This window comes from Magnolia sinica, chromosome 10 (assembly GCF_029962835.1).
Source record: "Magnolia sinica isolate HGM2019 chromosome 10, MsV1, whole genome shotgun sequence".
Lineage (NCBI taxonomy): Eukaryota > Viridiplantae > Streptophyta > Magnoliopsida > Magnoliales > Magnoliaceae > Magnolia > Magnolia sinica.
Genome location: NC_080582.1, coordinates 85,121,137 through 85,133,044, shown reverse-complemented (window position 1 = coordinate 85,133,044; position 11,908 = coordinate 85,121,137). Strand labels below are relative to the sequence as shown.

At 37.4% G+C, this 11,908-nt stretch overlaps 1 protein-coding gene across 1 annotated transcript; it reads left to right on the top strand.

Annotated features, from left to right (window-relative positions):
- The first annotated feature begins 3,845 nt into the window (after positions 1–3,845).
- On the top strand, positions 3,846–7,431 carry LOC131217659 (uncharacterized). The gene is made up of 3 exons (XM_058212607.1): positions 3,846–4,270; positions 6,631–6,720; positions 7,303–7,431. Exons 1-3 carry the CDS (start codon positions 4,097–4,099, stop codon positions 7,429–7,431), a joined length of 393 nt encoding a protein of 130 aa, XP_058068590.1. The 5' UTR covers positions 3,846–4,096.
- The last annotated feature ends 4,477 nt before the right edge of the window (positions 7,432–11,908 follow it).

Here is an 11,908-nt window from a genome sequence, read left to right as displayed (position 1 = left end):
AATTTTTTTTTTTTTTTTTTTTAAAAGCAGATCTAATGATCAAGTGGACCATGCCATACGAAACCATGGTGATTGGATGCTCTATCATTAAAATTTTCTTACAGCTAACCTTAATATTTCCGTAGTATTTATTTTCCATCTAATCTGTTGATAAGAACACATAAGCCAACCTATGGACAGCGATCACCACTATTTCCTATTTTGTGGTTCACTTGGTAATTGGATTTGCTAAATTTTCACCCTGATCTAAAATTCTAGTGGGCCATAGCAAAGAGAAATGCAAATCAAAGAATGAAACTGTTTTCATTTTTCATGGCCCATCAAAGTTTTAGATCAAAGTAAAACTTGGGCCCAGGGGGTTTCACAAGGTGCTGCTTCACATGAACGGTTCAGATTTTGGATCCACATCACGTATGATAGGTTGTCAAAAAAGTTCGCACCAGTTCCGTGCGAACTGGTGCACAATGAGCATTTCCCTATATATATATATATATATGAGATATGCTAGTTGGACCTTTCAAATTGGTTCGACTAGTTGGGTATTAAATTGGGGAAAAAACTCTTGCTGTGAATACGTAATTATTTCCCGGATAAATTGTGTATACTATATCCTACTTAATAAAGATAGATACACATATTAAAGTTATGGACCGTTTATCAAATGGCCTGCTAATTAGATATTATTTATAATAAAAAATTATCGAAATATACTTATTTCTTTACCTACAGGTGCAAGTAAAATCTAGACCCTTGTAATGCATTTTTAATTGTCCAAATTTCTCCTATAATTGTTTTAACTACTAAATAGAAAATAAATTGCTTAAAAATGCATTATATTAATTTTAATTTAACTTCCATATGTGATTTAAATAACTATTATATTTTAATAAATTTTTGTAAATAACTATTTGATGAACGGAGAGGATCTTTAATACTTATTACCATCTTACTTGAGCATGACTTTGTATTACATCATCTTTGACGAGGCATTACATGTGAATCAAAAGAGGCATTCTTGTCATTTAATGCACAGGTTGTTGGACCAAATTGAAAGGTCCAACTAGTTGTGTGTGTGAGCATCTCTCTCTCTCTCTCTCTCTCTATCTCTCTCTCTCTCTCTCTCTCTATATATATATATATATATATATATATATATATATATAGTAATGGTCTCCTGCTCACCGTAACGTAGGAGAACTTTTGCGCACCAAATTACCACCGGTCATGTCAACTTAAACAAGTGTGTTGTAAATGAGCCTCACCATAATATTGTCAGTGATCCATTCCGACAATTCAGTCTATGATATCAATTGAACCGTAGGATGAAAACAATATGGTTGATTTGTGATTTAACTGGCCACAAAATAGAAAACAGTAAGAGAGGAAAAGCCTACCTTTGAATTTTTACAGGGCTCAAATCCATTACATCCATTAATTGCCTTGTAGAGGTTAATTCATGGAGACCAAACATTACACTCATACTTGATTTATGTTGATCACACCAAGTGAAGTGATTTTGATAGTGGGTGTTCCTTAAACAGTTTCCACTCATGTAGCCCATTAGAATTATAAATGTGGCTGATGTTGGATCAATACCCTTAAATTATCATATTGACTCATTATGGTTGGAGTGGATTTTACATACATGTCAAGGTGGGCCCACGTTGTCTTAGGTTGTGGATTAGATGCCATGACGACCATCAGCCACCTAACAGCTGGTTGGTGCTAGTTGGCCCAACAATGGTGTATGTGTTTAATCCAAGCCGTCCATCTATTTTTCCACCTGAATGTATGACATGTTCCAAAAAAATGAGTCAGATCCAAATATCAAGTGGACCATGCCACAAGAAAGATTGCTAGAAAGCCCACCATTAAAAATTCTTTGGGCCAAAGTAAGCTTTGGGTCAAGCTAACTAATATTTGTATTTTTCCTTCATCCAAGTCTCTATGACCTAATCAATAGGTTGGATGGCAGATAAACTATACCTAAAAATTTTTAATGATAGGCGTTTAATCCGTTTAATCACCACTATTTTCATGTGGTGTGGTCCACTTTAAATTTGGATCTTATGCATTTTTGGGATCATACCATAATTTGAGTTAGAAAAATGGATGGACAGCTTGGATTAAATATATACATGATCGTTTGGCCTACTAGCACCAACCAATAGTAGCAAGGTTGTTAGTTATTGACAGGGTTGGCATGCAATCCACGTCTCAAACGCATCCCAACCACTACTAAGTCGGCTAGGGGTTGGCATGCAATCCACGTCTCAAACGCATCCCAACCACTACTAAGTCGGCTAGGGGTTGGCATACCTTGATGTTTATTTGAATCCGCTCCATCCATAAGGTATATGTGACAATAATTTAGTCTTTGGGATAAAAGATCGGCCACATTTATAATGTTGATGGGCCACATGAGCAAAAACAGTGAAGGGGATGACAACTATCCAAACGGTTTCACTTGGTGTGATCGATATGAATCACGAATCTATCTAATTTTTAAGATATACTACTAAATTTCTATCACAAACCTAATGATTGGGGTGAATTTCATGAATGCATCATGGTGGGGCCTAATCTCAGCCCATCCTTTTTACTTATGTTGGTTGGTGCGTAAAATATCTCATGCAGTACCATGTGCAGGAGACTGGGACTATATATATATATATATATATATATATATATATATATATATATATATATATATATATAGTTAGCTTGTTAGTACACTCCATTGTCAGTTCACACTTCCCTGTTACCCACCCCTACTAGGGATCGATATGAAGACCCTAGCGCGTTGAAACGAGGAATCTTTGATAAACTAGAATTTTAAAAACATTAGCATGATACAAAACTTTTGTGGTTGCTTGAATGTTTCAATGGTGGATTTATATCATTGTTTGGTCTATGTGGTAACATGATATAGAAAAACTGATGGGCAGGTTAAATTTATCACATTGCGGTTAGTCCCACCTACCTTTCAGTTAGCCGGAGAAGTTTCCGTTTCCAACAACATGGGGAGAGAGATCGTCAATAACTGATGGAGGGATTAAATGGAGCTAGGGAGATAAGAGGACAAGAAAGCTTGTTTTAAAAGAAAATAGAATATTCAGATAAGTTGAATGGCTGTAATTTGTTTGGTCAATGTGTCATATGTGTAATTCGATCCTTAAAATAGTTATGGTCCCTTATAAACACGTGAAGCATATAAAATTATTATTTTTCTGTAATTAATATTATGATCTTCTTCTATAAGAAAAGTGGATCGTTAGAAATTTAGTCCAACAGTTTAAATTCAACTTGCATGTGTGGCTTAAGTGATTAAGATCATTTAATAAATTTTTACAAATAAAATTAAAATAATATTCCTTATTTGATAAAGGGATTAGATATGTGACACGTATTTCCATAGTATCTGTATAAAACTTGATGTCATGTATCCTCTCGTAAAGAGGCATTATATGAAAATAAAAGTAGGTGTTTGTCCAATTTTAATTGTCAACTAGTTGAGTGTGAGCATTTCTCGGTTGAGTACGGATCATCTGTTTGCGTCATGCGGATAATAGTGGTTGTTGCAATCCAATTGGACGATATCATTACACACCGTCATTGCTGACTGGCATTGACCAAAGACGATACAGTAAGCAGAAAAGTCATGCTCTCGGCAAACAGAGGATCTGGACTCCGATTGTAGAAGAGACTTCTCGAAGCGTAAAACGCAAATATTTTATGCCAAAAATAGCCTTTCATCCTCTTGTAAACACCGACTTCCGTACATTAGAAACGAAGCTTCTTCTCCGTCAAGCCATTTTCTCATCGTGGAACCCCGCACTGAGCTTCGACCGGAACAAATACCCGAGCTGCGCCATTCCGAAACCGCTCTGAAACCCTAAACCCGCTCAAAGTCCCTTCCAAACCACTCAGTAGAAGCGGTTTCCAACTCCTCCGCTTCAACGAAACCCATCTTCCCCCCCTCCGCTATCGTCAATTCCCCAAATCACACCGACATTGCTTCTTCGCTGTTGTAGAGTCTTGAAAAATTCGCCTTTTCTGGCCGAGTACAACGGACCGGTGCATCGGGATTCCGGCCATGAGCTCTCATAGTATGCGTGTGGCTGCAGACGATGTGAGGATGCCGATCGACGACGATCTGTGCGAGGTGACAACATCGGCCCCCAACGACCCGGTCTCGGACTGCAGCAAGACGGACGTCTTCACCATTCCTCCCAAGTATGCGCCGATCGAGCATCTCAAGAAATGGAGGGTACGTTATCCAACAGTGCTCATGCATTGCATCGCTAGATATCCTCGAGAATCCTGATTTTTCCGAGACGATTAACCGGCGTTGATAAGCCCACACGTGTGTACTGTTAGAAAAAATAAATTTAAATAATACTTTTCCAAGATTTGAATTTTTGCTCTCTCTTTATGGTTTAGTTTCACGCCTTATGTATTAAGTTCTTATATTAGAAGCCTTAATAATTTGTACTCGAAAACGAAAGTATACCTTGGATGCAACCTTACATGCATGCGAGACGCGGCCAGGGTTGGCGCAGTGGAGTGTGGTGTGGTGTCTTTGATCGGATACTTTTATTTTTTCTTTTGATGCACGAGTCATGCAAGTCATGCACCTGTGGATAAAGAGTTGTCATGCATCGATTCAATAATTAATGAGCTCGCCTCAAGCCCTAATGACTACCTTCTTCTTTATAAAGGCTTCCATCTCCCCTGCGTTTCCAAATGAAAAATTCTATTTCCTCTCATATCTATGATTTTTCCTGTCCGTTGTGTTTTCATCCGAAAAATTCTATTACCTCTCCTATCTCTGATTTTTCCTGTCCTTTGTGTTTCCATCTGAAAAATCCTATCTCCTCTCCTATCTCTGATTTTTCCTATGGGTCTTCTATCCACAATTTCTCTTTGGGAAAATTAGAATGAGTAGGTTTGGGTTCGTGTGGTTGAAATTATGTGTGCATCTAATTGAAGCCGTTGATTTTGAAGGAGAGTTGTTGTATCCCAGTGCAAACTTTGCTTTAACCCAATGCATCAGGAATCTTCCTTGTAAAGGAAAATATGTCTTTAAGACATCGGGTGTAACATGCCTCAGCTCTTCGGAATATTCTTTCAATTTTTAGTTTATGATTTTTCAATTTTATTCTTTATCTCTGTATTTTAGAACAGATTCTTCTCAAAGTCTCGAATACTATGATATCCATCTCTGAGAATCCTAGAATTGAGATCTTTGACGAGAAGAACTTCAAAAAGTGACAGTAAAAAATAAAGTTTTATTTCACAACCCTTAAGCTAATACACGTAATCAAGAATCCTGCCTCATCCCTTCAGGCAAATGAACAAACGACATCTTTTGAACAATCTAATTGGAAGAATGATGATTATTTGTGTCGAAACTACATTTTAATGCGGTAACTAATGATAACTATGATATGTATTGTCACTCTCGGCAACGAAGGATTTGTTGGATCATCTCAAAAAGAAGTTTTGTTGAACATATGATGGTAGAATGAAGAAATATATAGTCAGTTGCTATATTGATTTTAAAATGTCTTATGATAAGTTTGTAGTAGATTAGGTACATGATTTACAGAAGATAACTTGTAAAGTCTCTTATGAAAATATGGTGATTGATGAGGCTTTTCAAACTACTGTAATAATTGAAAAACTTTCATCATCTTGAAGGAGTATAAAAATATTCCGAAACATGAGATAAATGATATGAGTTTGGATGACCTCATCCTTATATATGGATTGAAGAAGAGGCAAGAAACTGTGATAAACATGTACTGGAATTATAATCCGTAACTAAAGCCCACCTCGCCAAGAATAATCGAGAAGGGCAAGACAACTGAAGGTTTGGTCTACCAAAGAAAAAAGTATTCACATGATCAAAGGAACAAAAGAATTAACAAAAATAATAAGAATAGCGATGGGTGTTATGTATGAAAAAATGAACATTTTGCAAAGAATGTAGATTTCGTAAAGATAATTAGAAGGAAAAAGATCATGCTCACATTTTAAAAGAGTTTGTGGGGGTCATTATTGAAGCATCCATTGCTTTAATATACATGAGTGGTGGATATATTGAGGAACTACTAAGCACATTTGCTACTACCGAAAGACCTTTTATTCTTGCGAGGATGCAGAGGATGTTAGTAACATTTTTATGAGAACTTTGTCCAAGGCAATTGTTGTTGGCAAGGAAAATGCGACTCTAAAGCTTACTTCTGAAAATGTATTATTTATACAAAAATAGATCTTATCAATAAGTTGATCCATCTATTTTTTAGAGAACATCATGGATTGCTTACGATTCTTAAGAATCACTTTTGTTAGGCAATCGTAACCATCCAATCCCTGGCTTAGCAAAAGGATGTCTATGGAAAATAAGGCCAAATCAAGGATGATTGGATCATCTGATCAGTGTTATGTTTGCATGGTAATTAACCTCAGAAATGTGTTCTGGAATTAATGGACAGTTTAGATCTATTGATTGGACAGTGGAACTGAACTGATTCAACTAGTAGCACTGTAACTGATAGTGCTCTCTCTCTCTCTCTCTCTCTCTCATTATTATTATCATCTCATGTGGGCTCTTTGTTTCTACAGAAAGCAACGTTGGCTCTAAATGCGGCTCGTCGGTTTCGATATACATTGGACTCAAAAAGGGCAGAAGAGAGAGAAACATTAAGAAGAAGGGTTAGAGCACATGATCAAACCATCCAAGTAATGGTTTCTTTGCCCAATTCTACCATACACTCGGGTTCTGTGGGACCCACTGTGTGATGTATCCATGTCATCCGACCCATCCATCGGATGCGCCCTACCATGTTAGGCCCAGATTCCAAAAAAAAAAAAAAAACTCAGGTGGCCAGCACCACAGTGAACAATGGGAAGCGATGGAGAGGAGGATGCCTACCATAGAAAATTTCAGCTCTTGTGTGGTACACAAATTTCTATTTATATGGCATCCAGTCCATTCATCAGACATGCCCCACCTAGATGAAGTGACAACCCGAAAATCAGGGCATCTCATAACTCAGGTCGGCCACATAACCTGAATTTCTGGGGTTTTAGTCCTGATTTTGCATTGTTCCATGTGGCGATGGGCACGGGTTTTGGACGGACCTACCTTTTGTAGTGAACGGCAAAGTTGAGGCGCCACACCTGATGAATGTTTTGGATTCCATGCAAATGTGGTGATGTGCCCTATATAATCTCCAATCTTGTGTGAACGGATGTGATCATTCCCCAACTAACCTGGCATTCTTATTATTTCAGGCAGCTGTGCAAAAGAGTAATGACATATGTTATTATCTTATAGAGGTTGCTAATTCTACACGCATGCACACCTGTGCTAATTTTGAAGCACGTGTGTATGATCTGAGCTTTCCATATGGTTGGAAATGATGTTCAGATCTTTTGCACCTAAAATTGGACAGTTTTACTGCTAAAGTAGCCCACAATGTACAAAGTAAACTGATGGTTAAACCAATTTATGCCATCCATCCATACGTTTTGGTATATGCTGTAGTCCATCCGAGGATCCGAATGATCTGATCTTTTTGGCCAGAAGATATAAACAGTGTGTCCACCTGATGGAAAGCTCAGATCTCTCACACGTTTTAGAATTTTGGCACATGAGCTGCATGTGGATATGAAGGGTTCCGCACGCATATGGATTGAGCAAACCTCTATCTTGTTTTCCAGCATTTTTGTTTATGTGGTTGTAGTGGGCTGTACTCCTATGCTAATTTTGCAGCATTTAGAAAGTTTGTCAGTCACCTTCTACACCTGCACAAGGCGTAGTTGTAAGGTAATCCAGACCGTCCAAATAGCTGACTGAACTGTGAATGGACCATAACCAAAAATTTGCACTGAGAAGGTAAAATTAACCATCTGATTCCCTTTCAACCATCCATTTGATATGAATTAATTGGATGGCTAGCATTGCTTGATCAGCGTGATTGTAGACATATGCTTCATCAACAACGGGATCCACAATATGTATGGTCTGGATAGATGGACAATGGTGCTACATTTTAAATGGTGAAAACTAGGAAGTGGATTGTGATCGACCCCGCCCTAGCAAGGACTGGCCAGATCTGTGTGGGGCTCCACTGTGATGTATCTGTTTATCCACGCCGTCCATCCCTTTTCTCAGAATATGTTAACGTATGAGCCCAAAAATGAGGCAGATCCAATGCTCTAGTGAACTACGCGAGAGATGACTCTTGCATTTAATGCTTTGTGCATTTAATACAATCCAAGCTTACCATTTGGTATGGTCCACTTGGGCATTGGATCTGCTTCATTTTTGGGTTCATAACTTAATGATCTGAGAAAAGAGATGGACGGCGTGGATAAATAGATACATCACGGTGGGCCCCACACAGATCTAGCCGGATCGGACGCAATCCGCTTCCGAAGAACTAACACAGGAGTGTGGCCATGAACATTTTTTAGACGCTCATTGTTTATTATATTAGAGATGTGCTGTGTTTAGAAACATTTGTGATTTTTGTCTACTGACAGTAGCCTTTTAGTTTCAATCCTGTTTATTGTCTTTGGAGTAGTTAAAAAACTCGAGAAAACTCTATACCTGACCCACCTGAGTCGATTCTTCTGAGAAGAACTGGTTTTGGTCATGACTCGGCTAGAACTCGTCAAAAAATTCAGAAAAATTCCATGAAACTCAATTTATGTACTCTTTTGTCTTTTTTAAATATTAAATATAACTAAAATACTTGTAAGAACTTTCGAGTCGAGTTGAGTTTTCTGTTTTTATACTCTGATTTTAAGGGTAGTTAGTCAGATAAAATCTATACGTTTGGCAGCATATAGCAGAAGTATTACTATATCCATTGAACAAACACCAATCAACTCCTTAGACTTCGAAATATCTATTGAACAAACACCATGCAACTCCTTAGACTTCGAAGCATCTTGGATGAAGAGCAAGACCATTCTACCAGACGGGCAGGCTGACTCATTTCATATTGTAGTTCTAAAACTCAGTGACAAAAATCGAAAAAAAGAAACTAGCAGAACTGCCACTTGACACTATGTTAATGAGTCACTCGTTGGGTAATATGGTTTTTAATATAAAAAGGTGACTGTAGTGACTGTAGGTTGCAAAATTCAAACCCTCAACCTCATAGAGGTGAATCAGCAACATCTACTAGAAAGAAGTGTGCCACTCCTCATGATTTAGTTGGCAATTTTTTTTTAAGTTATGCTACACTGAATATCTATTATTAGTTATCCATTCTTCCTAGTTTCATTGTTAAAAATCAAGTCGAGTTCACTCTTTGAGTTAACCCACATTCTCTTCCGGATATTGATTTGAGTATGTTTCATGTTTGATCGACTAGATGGTAACTTACCAAGCAGTCGAGCTCACTAGGACTGTTCAACAGTCAATCAACGGTTTGAACTGTCCACTTGGTGCGGCATTCATTTCAAATGCAATATGCAAAAATCACACTAATGGCACGTTTGGATAGTAAGTTACTTATGCCTGAAGTAGCTTATCCTAGTTTCTACTTATCAAGTAGATAAGTATGTTTGGTTAATAATGTACTTATCAGCTTCTCTTTTCTCTTCTGATGCCTTTCTTCGGAAACTTATGACTGTTGGGCGCTAACACCCCTTAAGGGGTGCGGAAGTAATCTTAGACAAAATCAAACGCATAATAGAGAAAGAAAAAGAACAAGCAAACATAGAAAACATTAAAATATTACGTGAAAAATTCTTACAGGAAAAAAACCCATAGCAGAAAGCGACAATCAATCTACTATAATCAAAAGAATATAAAAGATGGAACAACTTACAGTAGAAAGCCTAGCTTTTTCTTTCAAACCCTAGAAAATTCATGCCAGCCTATAGAACGTCTCTAGCGTTACTCTAATTGCATCTATGGACGTACTTATATACTATCATACAGAATTAGGAAACAAAACTCGCACTTGCGTGCCCGTTCAGTTGACCGAAAATTTCATAGCTTGCTTTGGTTGACCGAACACATCATAACTTGCAACGATCCACCGAAATATACCTCAATTAAACCGAGAAAGAAAGCTGCACCAGATTAAAGACACTCGATCAACAATCTCCACCGCATCTTTAATCCTCTAGCTATATTATAGCTTTAAGTTGCTATCACCATCTCTAATCATCTTCATAATAATGTCATCATTGCTTCTTGTGCACACTTCGTTTTCATTTCTTCTTTGCCAAGCCTAGAGAAGTCGAGCAAAACTTGAATTTCTCTGCAGGAACAACTTTTGTTCTTATGTTTGCTGGATTCTTGCTAGTGTGAATCTTCTCAAGAGTAACATTACTTTCCTTTAGCATATGCTGGATAAAATGATGACAAACATTAATGTGTTTAGTCTAGAAATGATACAGCGAGTTTTTCGTCAAATTGATAACGCTCTTGTTGTCATAGTGCATAAACATAACTTTCTGCTAAAGGCCGAACTCATACATCATCTCTTTCAACCAAACAACTTCCTTAAATACTTCCATCATTGCCATGTATTCAACTTCATTTGTGAAAAGTGCCACCACAAACTGAAGCTTCGACATCCAACTGATAGCTCCACCCGCTAACACAAACGAGTAACCAAAAATCGATATTCTATTATCCACATTTCTTGCATAATCCACATCCACATAGCGTACAAATTTTTTTTCAAAATTTTTAAATGTCAAGACACAGTTCGTCGTACCTCGTATATAACAAAGTAACTATTTCACTACTTCCCAATGTTGGTTGTTGGGGTTTGATATATATATCTGCTCACAATACCAACTGCATGTGAAATATCCAGTCTAGTGCAGACCATGACATATATAAGACTGTCAACCACGCTTGAGTAGGGCACATGAGACATATACCGCTTTTTTTCATATGATGTAGGACATTGCTCCGAAGAGAGCTGAAAGTGAGTAATGTGGGATGTGCTAACCGGTTTAGCCTTTCCAGTCAAAACTTGACTAAAACCTTCTCAAGATACTCTTCTTAAGACAACCATAGCCTGCTCATTTTGTTGTCTCTGTGCATATCAATGCTGAGAATCTTCTTTACACATCATATTTTTCATCTCAAATGCCCTGTATAATTGAGCCTTCAATATGTTGATTTCAAACATGATATGGTTGGTAATAAGCATATCATCAACATACAACACCAGAATAATGAATTCTCTGTCACTTAGTGATATAAAATAGACATAATGATCGAATTCGCTTATGATAAACCGCTAACTCAACATGGCCAAATTTCTTGTATCACTGCTTAGACGATTGTTTCAGGCTGTACAATGACTTTGTTAACTTGTAAACTATATTCTCATTTTTCTGCACCTTGAACCCTTCAAGTTGCTTCATTTAGATATGCTCTTCTAGTTCTCCATGTACAAATGCAGTTTTCGCATCTAACTATTCTATTTTCAGATTGTATTGGGCAATCAACGCTAATACAAATATGATAGATAGTTGCTTTACCACTGGAGTGAAAATCTCACTAAAGTCGACATCTTCCTTCTAAGCATAATCCTTCGCTACCAGCCTGGCTTTATACCTATATCAAGGTGTCCTATATCGGTATCGGTTGGCGTAACGGTGTCCTCCAAAATCGATACGGATACGGGGGCGTAACGGTGATACGGGGGTGTAACGGCCTGTAACGGCGTAAATTTTTTTTTACCAAAAAAATATGAAAAAATATGGATTAAATCCAGAATATTCTAAGCATTCCAAATATGCATTCATTTAAAAATTGGAACATGTTTATGGTGGTGTAACGGTCCACTCTTTGGTGAGAAGTTGTATCGGACTGTCTGATGAATTTATGAACCAGATAACCTGAATTTGACTACAA